This window comes from Clavelina lepadiformis, chromosome 6 (assembly GCF_947623445.1).
Source record: "Clavelina lepadiformis chromosome 6, kaClaLepa1.1, whole genome shotgun sequence".
NCBI classification, from domain to species: domain Eukaryota; kingdom Metazoa; phylum Chordata; class Ascidiacea; order Aplousobranchia; family Clavelinidae; genus Clavelina; species Clavelina lepadiformis.
In genome coordinates, this window is record NC_135245.1 from 15,751,632 (window position 1) to 15,772,423 (window position 20,792).

Sequence of the window (20,792 nt, forward strand, 5' to 3'; positions counted from 1 at the left end):
TTCCCTATTAGTACACTACAGCTCACTGGTGCTTGGCATCTGCTCGTGGCCCCCGGTTGAGAAACCCTGCTACAGATTTTATGATGTCGACCACTAGATTTATACTGAAAGCGAGTTTCGTCGCTAAGTGTTACCTACGTACTTTCTTTTTGCGGTGCTAATCTTTAAATAGCTTTTCATCCTTACCAGCAGTAAAACAGAATTTCTGCACAATATCAGCTGATTTATTAGACAGACAACATAGCCCAGGTGAGCATGAAAAGGGGGAATATGGCGTGGTATGGTATGCTACGGACAATCGACTACGACATTCATACCTATATTTTAAACTACCACTAACACAAGCTAGGGTTAGTTGCTAGAAAATTGGGATATACAGCGGTTACATATTGCACACTTTTACAAGCACACACGCTTTTCACAGCAAAGAAGTAAATTATACAAAAAGGGAGAAAGAAGTGGCAAAGGGGCCAAAACCATGCAGAGCAAAAATTGCAAGACAGCTTGGTATAACAAAGTAAGATGAAGTTTATCGCTATTGTTAAGGGGTATATTTTGAAATTATTTAACTATCAGATAAAAATAAGCCGTTTAATTGACAAAACAGTTCGAGGCAAACGTTTACGTTTATTGCCAGGCAGTGAAGAAATGTGAGACCAGATACTTGGATTTTAAATCGGAGACCAAACATCAGTATTTACGTAGCATTCTGCAACAGATGTGATACAAAGTGAGTAAAGCAGTCCAAAGTACATAAAATCGCATTGTAATGCAGGATAGTATCTGTGACGTTTCAAGTACAGCAATTATCACTGAAAACATTGGGAACAGGAAAAACTGGTACAGAGATGTGGGGTTTATAGAGTTCAAGCAGGACTCAATTAAAACACGGCTATTAACTACATGACACATCGCAAGTAATCTACATATATTGGCATACAGCACAAAACAATGATATGTAGCACAGCACCATATAAGTGATTATTGAATATGCATCGAAATGTTAAGTTTAAACTCAATCTATATGTAATTATGTATACTTGAGCTAACCAATAATCCCCGCATACTAAATATCAAGACTATTGCAAAAGTTCCTGGTAGAAACGCAAAGTTTAATCTGCATATGTAAAACCTATTATTTTAAGTTATATGAAAATAAGTTTTGCAATCCAAAAAACAACTGTGCAGTGTTTTACAGTACTGTGCAAACTAATGATCCTGTCAAATTTAGCCGAAATGCCAAGTACAGCAAAAATAGCAAAGCACAACCAATCAATCATCTTTAAGTTAATTTAAGTTTGAATTTTCGATGTATGGGAAGTTCTTTTACACCAAACCAAGACTGTAAGGTTTTTACCAGTTTTTAAAGTGCGTTTACAGATATGGTGTTGGTAGACACAAGCCACGCACAACTATAAACAATATAAAGATATCAACCAGACAAATTTCTAAAACACCAAGCTCTACATACCGCACTACATTAATCTACATAACGCATGAATTCATTAATTAGGTGATAAATTGTTCATTCGTGACACATGCTTAATGAAAAATTTACAAAAAACATGATGTCAGAACACTTCCTCAGACCATCCCCACCAACAAATTTCATTCGCTAATCAGTCATTTGCAAAACATCCACACCACTTAATAAAAAGCTGGTATTTTAAATTGACTAGGCATACTGGAAAGTACAAGAAACTGTTTTTTCAACTAATCCAACTTATCATTTAGATATAGCAATACTGTAGTTTAAATCCAAATAGGAATATAATCAAGATCCGTTTCCACTGCAATGGCACGTTGCCTAAACCAATCATAACAACTTAAGTCATGCCACAAGGTAGCAACTTCCGATAAAATCAATTACAAAACCAACCTCTAAAAATCACAACTAACCAACGCTTCCAACAGTGATATGAACTAAGACGAAACATGCAAGAACCACAACAGTGCAACGACAAAATCCAACTTGAAATAAAAGATAAAATCGATAAACCCATGTCTTCGCTGTTGAAAATTAATAAACGCTTTATAATATTAACATTTATGCTATTTAGGTTTTACAAACTTTTGCTCGAAATTAATTCGTAATACTGTAAAACACGTACGGTACGTAAATCTTTAGCAAGCATATTTGGACATTGTGAAGCAAAATTAAGCCAAGTTTATAACCGAAGTTCCAACTTGTTAAAATAAATATGGTATTTCATATAATTATTCTAAACAAAAATGGGCCCCATCATTGCTACAAAAATTTTCTCTGTACCATTTGTACCAGCATGGCGCTGCAACATGACAAGCAAATTGCAAATGCAAAACGACAAACATAGCTCATTTAAGATGCGGCACTTTTTGAAATGACCAGCATTCTTCAACACTTAAAACAAGTTATCAAATCAAATTTTACAAGCACGGACATACAAAAATTGACAGTATGTACATTGTACAGTTTAATAAAAAGTGACGGCGTTAAAAGAGTAACAACACACACACTGTGCAGTATAAAAAAGTACGCTTGTCATGTTGGTGTGTTACAAAAAACAAGCAAGTATTGATATGTGCTACAATATAAACAGCTAAAACGTCAAATCAATATAAAGGCAAGGCCAAAGGATCAACAAGATGCAAAACGTCTACTAATAAGCGATATACACGCCTACACAACACTAGTGTACATAATACAGATTGAAAAGGCAGCTAAGTACATAATCATGCTACAAGATTCGTAAAACATTTATACACAGCAGTAGAAGACCAATAAAGTGTGGCAAAACCTGCCAATTTTTTTCCATTTTTAGGCCAATTCTAAAATAAGCACTAACACAACTAAACTGGTTATTGGTCAATATAAATCTGTTAAAATCAGCATTGAAAATACTACAGCAACATTATAACGATAATTTGATTAAAACATCCAACACAAAAATTTGACATTATTACCGCACCAGATACGAAACCACTAAGCTACGCTTGGTAAAAATATGGGTAACCATGAGGCTTGCTTGGACTAATAGGATACGCTCCAGGAAAAACACCTAAAACAAAAAAACATCGAAACAATTGGTTATTATTAACTCAACAGTTGGTAAATTAACTGGAGTACGTCTGCTGAGCACACTGATGGAAGAAAGAGGGGGCAGCATTTGAAGAGTGCCGTTACCTGGAGGAAGATGCGGTTGCACATGGCTGTGGGTTATGGCCGGAGAGTGAATCAAGGTGTGGTGGTTGATTGACAGCTGGGGATGATTCGCAGGATGAGATAACAAACTGGAGGAAAGCTGCTGACGAACCTGCAAGGGATTTAGGTGTTAAAAGAAATAAAGATAAATTTTGTCTTTGTAAAATATGATACTTAATTACTTACATAGAGAGAAGTAAAGAATTGATACTTCAACACTATAAATATAGTTTTCTGAACACATCTAATAAAATGAAATCTAACATTGAACAAATTTCACATAATATAAAAGCAATATCGTATTATAAAATATGTCAATTGCCAGCAACAACTTGCATAATAAGCAGAATTCAAGTCATATTTACCGGTCCCAGAAAATGGGCTGGCGTTGAAAGAGGAACAGCAGGGTTGATTGTGGGACTCGCATGTGCAGACATGTATGCAGCGTATGGCACTGCAGGTGGATGACTCAAGGTGGGAGAGATATACGGGGCATTGTGCACGGCTGATGTGGACGAAAGTCCGACTCGAAAACGGGAGGCTATCTCACTGCCACTTCCATTCTAAACAGATTTGTGACAATTTATGTTGTTGGTAACTATCTTTTCTTTTTAGAATTATTTATTGCTTGTAGTAATTTCACATTGTTTGTTTGTCACTTTGCAAATTATGAGTTTTGTAACCTTGATAGTAACGTCAATATCAACAGGAAATCGAAAATTTGGTTATTAACTCGAATGCTACAAACCTGACTTAAATTCAAAGGTTGTATCTGTATAGTACCAAGAGCACCAGCCACACTACAAGCGACACTTGCTACGGCAGGAACCGATGTTTGCACATTCAACGTTCGAGGTCGCTCATGCTTGGAGCTGATGTGCATGTTATTCACACTGTGATATGACTTTTGGTGTTGAGAATATGGTTGTGCGAGATGGATGGCAGCTATAAAACAGAGCCAAGTCAGTTTTAGTATTCTTAATTGTATATATTTTGTATTATTCATTATAGTACACAAAAAAGTTTATAGCAGATACGCTGATTAACTGAAGAGGTACAGACTGCTTTCCGTCTTGAAAGTGCACTAATGCTGCCTAGCTATGTAGCTCACTAGCTATGTACCAGTGCACTACGTCTTATGCGCTACCAAAACAGCATTCAAGGCAGCTAACTATGCTTCAGATGAATATACGAAACATAACCACAAACCAGTGACTACTATGTCGTAATCTTTTAGTACTGACTAGCAACTGTTATAATATATTGTAAGATAGGCATCAAAACAGAATACTACCTTCCGCATCAATGTCCCTTTTCACAACTCTTCGTCCGTTCTCACCATGATGATGAGAGTTGCAATGCTTTACGGACGAGTTATTCGTCAAATACTTATCCTCCAATGCATGGGATTGATAGGTAAAGCCATTTTCAGCAACATCCATGCTAAAGCGTCAGAGTTCATCATTTCAAATAGTTACGGGTATACTGATTTTGTAAACATAACAATGAAGGGTTACTTTGAGAAAAATTATCCAACTAGGGTGTCAATATGAAAACCTCATTTCAAACAACTTTATATTTACAAAATATTTCACCTGCCGATAACTTCGTGTGAAAATGGTGCAATCTGGGCAACAACTTTTCCACCTTTGACAGCTGGACTTAAACCGCAGGGGTGCTGTTCTCTTTCCATGGGGCTGTCACGAACAGTTACACAACTTATAACATTGCTCCTTTGTCTGTCAATATGGTTAATATGCACATAAGATACAGAATAAGACCATATAGTAGGCATCTTATTGCAGTGCATAAATCACAGCATAGGATAATGTACAATAATAAAAAGTACCGCAGCTTAACCTAAACTGTTGTTTCTCAAACCATGGGTCATCCCATGCCACAAGTGTGGGCTGTCACCAATGCCCAAACGGAAGATGAGTATATCTAGCATGTAACTAACGGTGGTTATAAAAGAGTTGAGTTGTAGAGCAAGTCATAGTCATTGTTACAACCGCATTTACAAAAGACTTTCTAGGCCAGGGTGGTCCAAGACTGCCAGCATGGAGGGTCAAGTTAAGGTTTGAGGAAAACACTACAGGCCGAGATTAAAGGAAATTCTAGTCTAATACATGAAAAGGACTGAGTTTAGTGATCTAATCAACCTAATGCTTAGTCACAGGACTAGTAATTTTCTTTTTGATATTTTCTACATTTTTGCAATTGTGTTGGCAACAAGGAACAAATATTGTCACATGTATGTGTTGTCACACAATACTGTGACGTTAGCATAAAAACATATTATTACCCCATGATTATCGCATGACTTGCACTTTAATGATGTACCACTTGTCTCAGGCTGTGGCCAAATTAATGCATTTACATGAAACGTATAGAAACTGCGGTGTAAGCAACGAAATTTTCGTGGGGCGCACAGAATTTACCCACAGACCACATAGAGCACGAGCTTGTGCCACCCTGTTGCAGGCCATGAAAAAGCAACACTAAGACATGCTGAAACTAAAGTGAAATAAAATCTTACCAAATTCCAAAACACGACTAGTTGGAAAGTTTATCAGAATGCTTACAAATTGACTGTGTGTGTGCTACACTGAATATCAGTTTTTAACTGTACTTTTGACTAAGTCTTATATTGCATATAAAATTAAAAAGAAAATGTTGAGTGAACTGAAGTAAAAAATATTATTGCGAAATACATACAGTGATGGTCCTGTTGCCATTGGCTGTTCTTCCTCATCACTGTCGCTGCTGATTGTAATTACGCTGACCGGGGAATCCCGAATATATATTGGCTGATGAGTAAACAACGTCACTGGACTGCTTTGCCTGTGGAAAAACCCAAGTTAAGTTTTTAGATGAGCCTCCATAGAGATTACAACAGGCCTATCTAGTACCTAAAGTATGTAATAAACATCAAGGTTTTGTGTTTTCAAAATATTGTAAAAACAGATCAACACCTCTTTAACTTGTGACCACTGGGTTGACAGTGAGTTGCATCGCCAATTCCAGAAAGACCTTGCTGTCGCCTGTGATATTTTGACTTTTTAATGATAGGACTAGTCATAACGACAGGACAATAGAGTTTATATAGAAATTATTTTGGGGAAATGCCAAAACTTTAATGTATTCCAAGCAGGTCTAGTATGTCTGTTATCTATATACTGTCATATACGATAACAGAACATAAAAGATAACATAGGATAACAGCTAAAGCTTTGGCAGAACATAAAACAAAGAGTAAATGTGTCTGATGGTCTGTAAAAATAGGTTAAAACATAAACCCCAGATCAATACTGTTAATTTTATTGTAGCACTAATAGAATAAAGATGTTTTAAATCAATACCTTAACATGTCAGCTTGGTTGGTATTAAGCTGGTGTTTCAAGCCAACTGCTGCAGCAGCAGCAAAGCCTGGCCACGCTGGTACCAATACTGGTCTTGCAGGCAAGGCATTCTGTAAAAGTACAAAAAGTCGTGCATTTGTAGTTGAACTTTGAAACACATACAAATAAAATGCAAATGCATACGTATGTGCTGAGCACTCAGCGTCCATATTAACGTGAAATTAATTACAGTCAAAAGTGAAGGCTGAATTTGTAAAAACATGGGAGTCACGGGACCAACAAAAACATAGAATACTAAAACGTATGACAATTAAAACCTGCACCATACATAAATGATGTGAAGGTAAATGTACGTGATAAAAAGACTAAAACAAGCCACGACACATCAGTAATAGAACATTTAAGGCGAGCATTCACGATATGTCTTTTACAAATATACATATATATGGCATATAATTTGCTAAAACCAAGATGTAAGTACTTCTCCCTACCTGAGATAACAAAGGATTTGAAGCTGAGAGCTGCGCTGCCGCCACAGCAGCTGCAGAGTGGACCACACTCTGGGAGGACATAGTGGGAATGAGGGTATTGGAATTATGTGCAAATGCTGAACTGTTCACAGAGTTGGGATGGTGGTTCCTGAAAAGTTATGTTGTGAGGTTATGCAAATAATTTGAAAATATATGCGATTAAATTAGCCTTTTAGTTTAAATAGTTTATCACAAAATCCCCGACTTCCTCATAAAATGCGTTTTTCTTTACTGTAAACGGCCACAAACATGCGAACACGAATCAAATTTTAGAATACGCAGACAAGGAAGTGAAATATCCCAACGACTATGCAATATATTAGAAATGCTTATAATGGAACTAAGTTTCTACTTCCATTTTAAACTCCACAAAAAAAAAATATTAAAAGTACAACCAGAGTCTGAAATTTTACAAATGGCCTACTTTATCCAATCTTAGTAAAACAATGATAAGGGTAACCACTGATCCAACAACATTTGGTCTGATAAGGGTAGAGCATAGCAACGTACTATTGATGAAGTGAAAGCAAACACAAAGCCGACCGTTACCAACACTCTGCTTGTGGTCAAAGGCAAGGATAAAACTGTAGGCAATTTTTCGCTTCCTATGTTTCACACATCGCGAAGTATTTGCAGCGATACAAGCTGAGGTTTTACTCGTGTCAAAAGTAAAGCAGGAGACGTAACAACGTTGTTATGTTACTTTACGTCGTGTCTGACGACAGAAGTGAACATTTACTTTTATTGAAACGTTTATTATTAATCAGCATGCATTTATAAACGCATCCGATAAGAGAATAATATGGTAACATTTGTGGTGACCGTAATTACGCGAAGATTTTCGTGAAACACTGAGGGCGATGTATCGTATGACGTCGTTCATAACAAATCGAATTTCATCAAACGAAAACGCAAAACAAGCGTAAAACGAAAGACGTTTGAAATGTGTCAGACACTGAACGATAGCATCGCGTTCTACTTTCTTTGTCTTAAGAACGGGTACTAAAACGCTTTGTGTCAGAGCGATCGCAAAAGACAAGTATCACATCAAAAAACAATACCACCATATAACGAGCTCTGCCAATAGCGTGATATTTAGTCATTAAGTTAGTGAATACTAAATTGGGTTTTCACCAGACAGCGTCCTTGGTTAATTTACTTTCATCGGTGATCAACAGTTTTTGCCAAACGGCTCTTCTAAAACGCAGTCGTTTAATTTGCGTACATAAATATGTATCCCCCACCCATCACTTAGGCTTACTTTATATACGGAATTACCTCGTAGGACTTGATTGTAAACCGTAAGTAGGACAAATAAAGAGTGGCTGTTGAAAGGCTCCGGCGCGAGCATAGCCATGACCACCAGAATGAGGAGCCTGAAAAAAAAACTTGTTCCAATAAATCTCAATATCTATAGTCGGTTATTTTTAACAAGACTTGAACAGCACAAGAAATATTATTTGCTTTGAAAAGTTACTTTAAGCAATCAAGTTAATAGGTGTATAAGAAAAGGTTGGCACGAAGGCAAAACAAACAAAAATCTTATCGCTAAAACGTTCTTATTTTACTAGGAAAAATAAAACAAAAGCCGGTTTTTACACTATTAGGCTTTCATCTGCTTTTCAAACTTGTTGTTCCATACCTGACTCCCCAACGAAACCTGCAAGCTACCACTAATGGCAGAAGCAACAGCTGTGCCCTGTGGTGCAAATCCTGTCAAAAACTGAGCTGCTGCAGGGCCAGCGGCGGCCGCAGCTACAGCAGCCACTTGGTTCTGGTGGTGGCCAACGAGGTCGTAGAGGTTGTGGCTCTTCCTGCACACTTCCATCTTCTGCACAGCTGACTTGACCCTGTAATTACGACATATGGCTCATGAATATTACCTTATTCTATAGCAGCAGTAAAGCGATTCAAGTGTAAGTTGAAGGGAACTTAGACATTACGCGATTTAAGTACAGCTATTAAACTTAGACTAAAAGAAATTTAACAAAGGTATTTAAATTCTTATTTTTAATAAATTGTATGGAGTATGAAACTAGAACCTAGCCGAGGATTCAAAAATTAAAAAATATATTGTGAGTTTCGTTTGATGATTACAGTAAAAAAATACTGCTGCTTACAGTGTTGTATGAGCATAGTCAATAAGATGGGTCATGGTGACGAACTGATGGTTAAGTGCTTCACCCGGGGTTATACGAGATTCGGCACTTAGAACAAGCATGCGCTTGAGAAGGTCAAGAAATTCACGTCGATCGGCCTTCTCTGCCATCATATCAGAGCTGTCGTACTGGGGAATGTTAACCTGAAACATATTGGCGACATCTGTGAAACTGTTGCCTGAATGTCTGGTAAACGGTCAACTTTGGTCTCAAAGAGTGCTGGCAACTTAGAACTGCTTGGCAGTAATACAAGAGAAAGAAATAGGTATATAATTTATACACTATGCACATTAAACAACTGACATAAACCAAACCCAATAGTTTGGTTTACCCAACTTAACACCAAGAGTATAAAGGCAAAGCTCACATTGCCAAAGTTAAGCACACAAAATGTGTATCTACAACAGAGTGTGAATGTTATTTTTCTTTGTTATCTAGAAAGGTTGACGCCAAAGCAGATTGAAAATGTGCCACACAAAGATTAGCACCAATCCACAAAGTGGTTTTAAACAGTGGCTATTGATTTCCTAACAAATTGGGATGTGATAAAAGTGCTGACAACGCAATGTAATATTAGAGAGGGCATATATTGGCATCAAACAAAGGAAATAACAATCACAAACATGTGTTTCTTCCAACAAACAAAATTCGAACTATAGTTAATTAGTGACATTTCCTTTCAACAAATATGCTTGTAGTATTATTACAAAGCCTGTTTGTTAAAGTCAAGCTATCAATTTAAACATCAAACATGAAGATAGCACTAAAACCAGTTGGTGTTAAAGAATACCAATCTATTAATATGCCGGTTATTATTGCTAATAATTCCTCAAAAGTATACACAAAATCTAGCTGGATTATTAAATGCTGATTATATTAAACGTTAAGCTGATTAGATTTGATGCTGATGGCTTTTAGTTTGGCAAGTTCCCCATTGTTCCCAACTTCGCATGTATGATTGTGCAGATTATTGATATTAACATACAACAAGCTGCTTATTTATGCCCGACTTAAAACACAATTTAGTGAATGCATTGACATGTACATTCTAGCATTTTCCACATTATACAATCAAAATCAATGGCAGTTTTCTTGTAAATATATCACATATTCTGCAACATATGCTTAACATGAAGTTAATTAATATAGTTTTTTTTTTGCTTTGTGTTATACATTAAAATAAGCCAAAATCTAAACTCAATTTAGGTCAGTAGCAGGTTATTTCACCTGACTGAAATGAAAATAATACATACGTAAAAACTGTATAGAAAATCTTATCGCCCAAAGGTATTTTTGTTTCAGCACAAGAAGCTATTTACAGCTGCTGTATATGATCATAGAGCTATGAGCTATTCAGACCTGGGTCATGTCATCCAAGCAGTTAAAGATATATTTTCTTGCTTCTTTGGATTTGACTCCTGTTTCCTGCTCATACTCGACCGGTGTTTTCAACCGCCACATAGGAAAACCACCATCATTGTGATGGACAAAAAACTTTGAAGTTTTTGTGCCGTCGTTAAACTGTTGCATCGTCGGCAAACCTTGCGTTTGTGAAATATAGCGAATCTAGAAAATGAACATAGATATATGTATACTCATGTCGTATCCTTCTTAAAACATACATAGCATGTATACAATATTCAGCAAAAATTAAAGCCTTTAAAAGTACAATGGAAACTTTTACATAACATGAACCACTTGCACTTTAGTAGCAAGTTAGTTTCTCTTACTTGGTCATATTCAGAAGCACCAGGGTAAAGCGGCCAGCCAAGAAATAGTTCGGCAACCACACAGCCCAAAGACCACATGTCTATTTTCTCAGAAAATGGTAGACCCAGAATTATTTCAGGGGCTCTATATAGCAAATATGGTAAAGTATCATTTGTGAACAACTGAATGTGTATATTACAATAATACAATGACTGCAGTTTTAAACAAATACACATATATATGTGATATATCAGGTAGTTTTGTAGTAATGTTGCATGTGCCTAGAAGTTACACAACATCACATTCACACCTGTAATATCTAGACTGTAAATAAGTTGAAGGAACCGTTTTTGAAACGTGACTCGCAGAGCCAAAGTCAATGACCTTAACCCGATATGGCTGTCTGCCAGGGTCAACAAGCATGATGTTTTCTGGCTTAAGGTCAGCATGGATCAGGCCTAGCTGTTTAAGCTTCAGCAGAGCGGTCAGTACCTACATAAAAAATTAAATGGAATTTCAGATGCCAAACAGTTCAATAAACAACAAAAAATTGAATTTTATATGTCTTGCTTTGCATACGCCAACAAGCAGCTACTGCTTCAAAAACATTGTACATGAGTAAGTGTAGTAACCAACGTATTTACCAGGAAAACTGCGCATCACAATTCTCAAATAAAGTAAGCATAATGAAACACAAAATGACTTGACAAATGATATGCTGGTAGGGTGGATTAAACAAAACAACATTTTTATCCAAGAAAAGCATGTTATATAATTATATACAGTGAGACTTCGTTAATCCGGACCACTTTGTTTCGTCATAAGATGTCGGTTTAGCAAGGTATCCGGCTTATCGGAAAGCGAAAAGTCAATCAATCTCGCAAATGCAGCACCGTTTTTAAAATGCAGTACGCACCCGACTCCAATTCAAAGTACCGAGTTTATTATGACATTACAGACAATATTATGCGTAGATAATCAGCTATTGTTTTCGTCAACTATTTACTGTGTCTAGACAATCGTAAATCATTTTCATTTCACTCTTAATAATCCGGTTTATGGGATTTTTTTGCTATCGATTTAGCACATTTGTTCCAAAACTTTTGTGTCGGAGTCGGACAGCGGGGTTTTCGGATTAAAGGGGTAAAATGCATAGGAAGAAATCCGTTCCCGGCAGTTTTATTTTATGTCGGATAGCGGGGACTCCGGTTGTTCGGGGTTTGGATTAATGAGGTCTCACTGTATATACAGTACTTCCTCGATTATCCGTCCCTCGTTTAACCGCCATTCGATTATCCGGCCGAGTGATCAATGACTTTGGGAGGTGACAACCTGTTCAGTGTTCACTGAACTGGTAGGAAAAAATCAAAAAATTATTTTCTACTTGGTTCTTTTCTCCTTGTAGCCACTGCAGTGAACACATTGTGAACCGGTTGTAAAATGAACCGCACAGTTATGAGCAGCTCCGTCCTGCTATAATACTAAGGCCCATTCTCATTAAAAATCTTACTGTACTTGTAGCTCATTGTTCAAAACTAGATCAACACTGATCAATGACCTGTATACCACCTAAAAGAAAAATCTATCACACAATCATTTCAATTATGTCATCACAAGCAATAATTGGTGTGCCCAAACTCTGTTAAGGTTCGGTTTAACTTCTTTGTGACGTAACAAACTAACCGACTAATTCTAGACTGGAGAATGCATTAATTGTTGCATTTCTACTGGTTACAATTGTTGAATAAACAAGGTGTCTCTATGGGTCCAGCAGCCTATCCTTCGTAAGTAGTGTGAAGTTAGACCAGCCTAAACAATAAATATCGGTCAGTGTCTGACGTGGCTACGTTTTCAGCCAGAAGCAACAGTTTCAAACACTTCCACGTTAGTACAACTTCGTGAGTTAGCTGCTGAAAAACGTGAATCTTCCCGCAAACAATCCAAGATTGATTCATTTTTTAGTAGATTTGCTGTTGCAAATGAAAATTAAGCGTAAATTTTTTGTAAACTGCTACATTTCGATCAGTTTTTTACCATAAAAGTGCTGAGTTATGACATTTTTCTGTACATTACTGTATTTGTTCTCTCTGTTTCTATTTCTATGATGTAAAAATACAAATTCAATTATCCGTTTTTTTTGCTTATCCGGTCAGATTTTTGAAAATATTGACCCAACTTGACCGGATAATCGAGGAAGTACTGTATATATATATATAATAGGTAAATGCAATAATAGCTGTGTCAGCAAAGCTAAAGCTGCTATTTTGCCTCCTATGGCACAATGGTAATGATGCAACAATGGTGCAAAACCCTAGGGAAGAATCAAGTCTATTTTGAGGGATGAGCAACCAACATGGACAAAGCTTTTGTAAAAATATCAGCTACAGTATATTGAACAGAAAGAACAAAAACATTTTACCAGAGTTGGTCTATTCAAATTAACATGTTACAAGAACCTTCCACTTTTTTAAAACTTTTTATCACAAACAGAGAAAAGAGAAGTGAAGAAAATTACTTCTTGTTTTCCAAAGAAAAGATACAAACACGTGTCAGTGGGGCTAATAGCACAGAAAAGCAATAGGAGCCTTGAGTCCCTATTTCTCTTTTCTCTCAGTGACAAGTAATGGAAACTTAATTGACTCACTACAAGTCAACAGACAGCAGACAAACAGGCCCTGCAGACGTCACACTAATGCGTATGTAGGGCTGCAGGCATGGCCTGGTACTTTTGAACAATACTGGAACAACTAACAAGCATAAACTAGTTTGTAAACAACTTAGTTGTAAGAACTGGGCATGTGGATCAACCAGTACAGTTATAAGCCTATATATATAGATATATTATTGCACTACAACACTTAAAATGTTTTTAAGGTATTTCTATAAACATGTTTACAATGTCCAAGAGTGTCTTCAGAAGGTACAAGTGTCTACTATATTTTTATTACATAATTTTTGTGCAAGATATGAACCATAGTTTTCAAACATAACGAAACAATGGTTTATGAAAATACACATGGACAACAGCAGTGAAATTTATAGACCAAGTTATTATTGGATTTCTTTGTAAACATAATCAGCAACACACACATATTACAACGCACAATTCAAATACAGCTAAATCGTATAGCATTTTAGCAAAAAAACATAATGACTAAACTTACCTGTTGCATAATTGGTCGAATGTACTTCAGTTTTAATGGGCAGAATTTGTTTTGTTTTAAAAAGTCATACAAATTTTGTTCAAGCATTTCAAACACAAGGCACGTATGATTCTTATGCTGAAAACACTCAAAAGCACGAACAAAATTAAATTCATCAGAATTCTCAGTAGATAGTCTGTTCAGAATTCCAACCTATGAAGCACAAAGAAATGTTAAGCTATGTGGTCTCATACACAAAAGCAAAACACACAAAGGGCATTGGACAAAATAATAATGAAATGTGCTACCACCACAATAAGATAACAGCATGTCAGCATTAAAATACAACAGGGCTTAATGTAAAAACGCTTCTACATAAGCATCAGTATACATCTTACATGCATAACTTACTTATACATTCTTAATAGACACAATGCAGACATTACTGTAAGCACTTTTGAAAGTACAAGGCAAAAGCTCATCAACTCAAAGTTATCAAACTATCTGAAATTTGGGGTAAAGTATCTGATGTCAACTGATAACATTGGCAGCCAACCAGTCCATAAAGTTAAAACAAGACTATATGACAAAAGCATTGTAAAAATTAACATTTCAGCTTTGAGCTGTTCCTAATATCATTACGCCATTTAAACACAAATAACCTTATGTATGTATATCTTGGTGCATTTCTCTGTACAATCTTGCACAAACATCAGTCACCTTTCAAGAACTGCATTAAATATTTTTTCTTATTTAGTTGTAAAAATTCTCTGCCAGTCAGGTTTCAAACAAGGAAAAAATATGCACAGAATGATAACTTCATGGCTTGTAAAGATTATGTTTAAGTCAAAAAATCAAGTTTTGTGCAGTTTTTAAGTAATTGTTACATTTCCACTTTTCCATCATGACATAATTTTGAGCCAATCAATTATGATTCAGCAGGACCAAGCTAGACTATTAAGAGGATAGGGTAAATTATTTTTGGAATTATACAACGACAAAAACACTACAAGACACCAGAAATTAGCCTGATATAATGGCCAGTCATATTTTGTTATAACATGTTTCGGTTAATTTTTCACAAAAGGAGCGTTGCTCACACCGTCAACATTATACCAGACATTTTGCCATGACCAGAAAACTTTAAGTTCACAAGCTTTCACTCTATTATTCAATTAGAAAAACAAGCCAATTGTAAATGTCAATAAACAGGGCACACTGCATAATGCACATCTACACACACCTCTATTTGGCCTTGTCTTGCGTATGATGGATGGTTTTTCAAAATTTTAATTGCAACAATTTCATTTGTACCATGCTTCCAACACTTAACAACTTGGCCAAATGTTCCCCGGCCCAGGAACTCCAACACTTCATACTCATTTGTTAAAGAACGTAGAACCTAAACGAAGAGTAAATTGATAAAATGAAATTCTGCAATCGACTAGGTTCGATAACTGTAACTGGTGTTTTAAAAGCAGGTCAGAGGCGTTTGTATTTTTATACCAAGTTGTGAAAAAATAAACTGTAATACCAAAATCACCTATTTTAACAAAATTACTCAACAATCATTGCAGTCAAAAACCAAGCCAAGTAGTTTAACACAATAACCACATTTTAGTGTGAATGGATCAGGCATGAAAGTGAAGGGTAAGTCCAAAGGCAAGCTGATCTTATATGAAAGAACACTACACTGAATATTTTGGTTTTGAAAAATGATTCTTGGTTAGGTAATTATTAGCAAAAGAAAATAGCAAAATTGGCCTTAATTGTGATGTAAATAAAGGCACTTATGATGTCACACGTAATCACAGACAAAAATCTCAAATTCATAAATTTAGCAGTGCCTACTGTATATCACGTATGTATCATTTTCACAGTACTCCTGAAGAAGCAAGCTTATGCTTGCGAAGCTCGTGTCGAAAAATATAAAGTTAACCTTCAGAGTGCCAAAACTATATCCTATTTCTTAGTTTACTTTATAATCTGGTTAACACGGTTCAGACGACATCAACTTTGTAGACATATGTATCTGTTACAGTAGCTACAAATAGCTTGATAGGTGACGACCTATAGTCCAACCACGGCAACCAGTTTGGTACCGGTTTGACAGGTAGTCTATGCGATCCAAAGGATAGGCTATTGTAATGTCATGGACGCAAATGATTAGGCTACCTCATTTTTTATGTTTGAAACAATCATGAATTATTCCATTACAATGCTTCATATTGCTAATTTCTTCACATGATGCCCAACTGGACATAGGCTAAACTTCTATGACCTACACTTCTAACTTAAGTGACTACAGCGCAAGGAATGCAAGAGCAACATGTTGTCAAGCAACTTGACTTATCCACGACATAAACAAGAGCCTTCATCTATATTACAATGAAGGGCAAAAACTGAGACGTTTTACAATTTTATTTAACCGGTAATTACCTAACCACAAATTATTTTTCAACAATATTTTACCAGAATGTTCAGCTAATAGTATTCTTTCATACAAGGTCAACATGTTTTCGGACTTCTCCCTCACTTTAAACATGAGGGTTTAACATAAATATAATGTGCAAATTCTTCTATGTATAGTATATCAAAGATAACTGCTAAACTGTACACAATATAAGTTCCAAGTATTAGTCAACATAATATGCATAGAAATCAAAAACTCTAAAAATAATCTACCTCATGGTGAACTAATTTATAGTCTCCTTCATTGCCACTGGACGAACTTTGTTGGCCCGGTGTGCTGTTTTTGTTACTTTGATGCTGATGGCGTTGCTGGCTATTCTTCTGTGGAGTGTGTGATGTCTTGTGTTGATTGTACATATGGTGGTGCCGGACATGGCTTAATGGAGCTGTTGTTTGATGATGTTGTTGAGCAGGATGAAGATGTGAATGATGGACTAATCCAGACAAGTTACCTTAAAAAAATGAAAATTTATATCATTTGGCAATGAAAGCACAAATGAGACAATAAAAAATTATTTATTTTTCTAACTTTCTTGCCGGTAATCAAAAGGTATTGACACTGTGTCAACATTTCAGACATGAAACACCAGTTCAGGAAATTAAGTAGCAAAATCAAAGTAACCCTAAAAGCATACACTAATAAAGTATAAAAAATATGTACCTTTACAGAGATTTGAAAAGTATTAATATCACTTTACATGTATATATCTGCAACAATGTACATACTAGATACATAACCAGTGATTTACAATCTATAACAGTAATAAAAAGCTAAAATAACGTTTCATCCTTTTACCCATTATTTAGATAAACTGGGCAGATACAATTAACAACAAATTTTTATAGATTGTAGATCTTACCAGGTGCCGCGGACTGCTTCTGAAAGAATCTCGCGTGGTCATCTAAATGCATTTTATCAAGTCCAGAGGTGATGAGTTTTTTAGGAAAGGTGGTTAAGTTATTTGATTTAATCTCTCCGATGGAATCTCTTTCAGCGGATAATTTACGCTTAGTTCCCTTTAGATAAGGTCTTTGCTGAAACTTAGAACTAATAAAATTTGAGCTTTCAGCGCCTACAGGATTTTGTAGTACAGTGGCACAGTGTTTTTCTAAATTCCATAACTTGACATCAACTTGAAGGCAGTCTTTTCTAGAAAACCTGTGGAAATCATCTGCTGCAATTGAGGTCATTCCACATACCTATAATAAAAAAGTGATTTCTGGCTCAGTACAAAATGCAACATATTACAACAAAACTGGAAATTAATCCTACATAACATTTTCTTTTTATCTCATTTACTTGCTTTGTGCTGAAACACTTTCGTGTATGTAAATTTTTGACAGACTAACATATTTTTAAGGCTAGAAATTTTTTTAATTAACTATTTTGATTTAATATTCATGTTGGCATAAACTATTTTGACTGCTGGTGGAAAAATTCGATGGACAAAGTTAGCCAATTCTACTCTGGCTTGTGCGCCGATTTATAACAAATAAACAAAAAACTGAAGCTTCAGTGCAAGCCAAAAATGTGTCTTAACACACATAATTTCTCATCGAAAACTGCCATACAATCCTGTCAAAGGTCTTCCCAACACAGTTCTCTAAATTAGAATTTCAAAAACATAAGATTTGGCCCAGGTCCAAAATAAAAGTTCATGCTGATGCTATCAACTTCTGAGTAACTTTTCCTAAAATTTATGGATACTGCGGCAGCCTGCGGGTAGAACAAGCACTTTCTGTGTTACTGTTTGCATGACAAGATTTCTTAATTGCCTATAATTAACAATAGAAATTGTTGTGCCACTTTGACTCTTTTTTAAATTCCAAGCATTTTGGAAATTGGATTGTAACGATTTCACTCAGATGAGTAGCATATGAATTCCTTTACGCGATAAAAATTGCAAATATGGTGTCAAGTTTGTACTTTACAGCAGTTTGAATCCGAAATTAAAATCACAGTAAACTAAGAACTGGGCAACATATTTTCAAAAATTTTCAAAAGTTGTTTCATGTGCTACCCAATTGAGCAAAATGTTTACAATCCAATATCCAGAACGCTTGCAATTTAAAAAAGAATTAAAGTGGTTTCACAATTTCCATTGTTACGTACAGACAATTGAAAAAATCTTGCCACCCAAAAGAAGGGGTCTAGTACATGCAATTGCACATCCACAGGATGCCTTTGCAATCTAGATCTCAGTTACTCAAATTGTGACGTCATCTGGTTGTGCACTTGTACAATAGACCCCAAAAAAATGGTGGCGGTAACTCAGAACTTAGGGTCTACTAAAATAAGCGCCTGAAGCCACACACTGCGAATTCCCACTGTGGTTTCACAGCGGCTTAATACATCGTGTAATTTTGTATTATCTAACCTTAACTCCAAAATGTTGGCACAGACAACCTGGCTCTACTGGAAAGTATGGCAGTTTTCAACGTTAAAGTGTGTACGAAGACACAAATATTGGCCTGTTGGGGTGCCCTGAAGCTTCCATTCTCTGTCTAAGTTATTTACATTAAATTGGAGTTCAAGCAACCTGTTTTTCTTCGTTTATTTATTATAAATCGGCGTGAGAAGTAGGCTAAACTCTTCGGCGAGCATGTTGATGAATCTCGTGCGTGCAGCTGCCACTACATTGCTATAAGGCTTATATACTTGCAAACAGACGCTTTTGAACTACAAATTTTAACCTCCAAATCTCGACTATAAGGATACAAGTTAAATGTGCCAAAGACCCTTAAAGATGTAGGCTCTATATGTAAGCTTACAGCTCTACACGAAAATCTTTACTGCTTTACGGTGCTAGGCCTAGCCTATATAGCGGCATAGCCTAGCCTAGGCTAATAGTCATAAGCAATATCATAGATACAATGACAAACTTACTTTTTAAATTCATATCTTAATACTCCAGCTGGTGTATAACATCGTCATATTCTGCAATATGTATCACGTTGACCAGCACATAGAGTTTGCCTACCAAAAATATGGTCAGACCTCAATAAACACGCCGAGTGTCTTTTGTGCTAACACACGCATAGCGCCATCTTCGCCTGATTTTGCGGATGTGACGTTCGGTTGCTGTCACGTGATCTGGTAACCAACACGAGGTCGATACGACGGTTGACCGTAAGCGGTGTTATGTTTCACGCACTTACCGCGAAAGCTCATACCGTTTGGCGGGAAATCTATTGTTTTTACTTTGCGCTAAACCATGATTTGACTTTTAGAACCAAATTTTGTGGCGAACTAGTAACTAATCAAAGGCTATTACTTGATCATGAGGCAAGTTCTCCCTGCATCAAAAACAAGACGTGCTCAGCTGGTGAATCAATTCTTTCATGAACCAACGTTTGGCAAACCCATGCGGGTGAGCTTTGTCAGGGCAGATTACAATAAGAGCTGCCCTGACTAAGCCCACCCGCATGGGTTTGCGAAACGTTTATTCATAAAACAATCAATTCAGCAGCTGAACACCTTTTGTTATTGGTGCGATTTGTGTTAAATAACCGTAATGTGTTTTCGTAAATTGTGTTTGCTTCTTCAGGCACTCGTGTTTTCTAATAACGTATACACGCCTCTAGTAGTAATTAGCGTTTTTCTGTTTGGCATTTTTCCATTGCGCAAGCAAATAGTCAACGTGTCTGAGTTGTGTGAGTTCGAGATTTGATGCTGGCGATGACCAAGCTTTACAGTCTTCTGTATCACAAAAAATACAACTGTGGTGGCAGCGGGATACGTTAAAATAGAAATTAGCCCTGGATGCAAACCTGCAAGCGATGTTAAAGGCAATGAGAGAACAGCAAGAGAGCTTCACATCTGCGTTTAGCAGTACGCAACAGGTGAAACCTGTAGAAAAAGACACAGTTGTTCCAGTGTTTGATGCCTTTAACAAAACAAAAGAAAAATAGCACAACTACTTGCAGAGGTTTGAGCATCACATGAACATTTAAAACGTTATGTCTGAAGACAAAAACAAAGCTTGTTGGTTCGGAAACCAACGCGCTCCTTGAAAATTTGTTTGGTGACGAACACGTTGCAGATAAGTCCTTTGCAGAATTAACTGGAAAACTATCTTTGCACTTCAAGGATACTGTCTCCGTTCAAGTCGCAAGATTTGCATTTTACCACTGTCGTAAGCAACCAGGACAGTCATACGCAGATTGGACAATGACACTAGCGAGATTGCCGATTTGCCTACAAAAGTAATCAATGCAATCTCTCAGCTACGTTG

General features: G+C 36.4%; 1 protein-coding gene across 2 annotated transcripts; it reads right to left on the minus strand.

Moving 5' to 3' along the window:
* Positions 1-202: 202 nt before the first annotated feature.
* LOC143461546 (uncharacterized) lies at positions 203-19,603 on the minus strand. Of its 2 annotated transcripts, none has more exons than XM_076959284.1 (21): positions 19,445-19,603; positions 17,418-17,757; positions 16,771-17,009; positions 15,329-15,487; positions 14,107-14,298; positions 11,253-11,434; positions 10,963-11,086; positions 10,592-10,798; positions 9,194-9,375; positions 8,716-8,923; positions 8,352-8,449; positions 7,035-7,182; positions 6,544-6,653; positions 6,157-6,225; positions 5,900-6,025; positions 4,777-4,878; positions 4,476-4,624; positions 3,930-4,126; positions 3,547-3,744; positions 3,164-3,293; positions 203-3,038 (listed from the first exon to the last, which is right to left on the minus strand). In XM_076959284.1, exons 2-21 carry the CDS (start codon positions 17,746-17,748, stop codon positions 2,968-2,970), a joined length of 3,222 nt encoding a protein of 1,073 aa, XP_076815399.1. In that variant the 5' UTR covers positions 17,749-17,757; positions 19,445-19,603; the 3' UTR covers positions 203-2,967. The 2 variants fall into 2 exon arrangements, with proteins under 2 accessions (XP_076815399.1, XP_076815398.1); XM_076959283.1 differs by having other exon boundaries at positions 4,777-4,920.
* Positions 19,604-20,792: the final 1,189 nt, after the last annotated feature.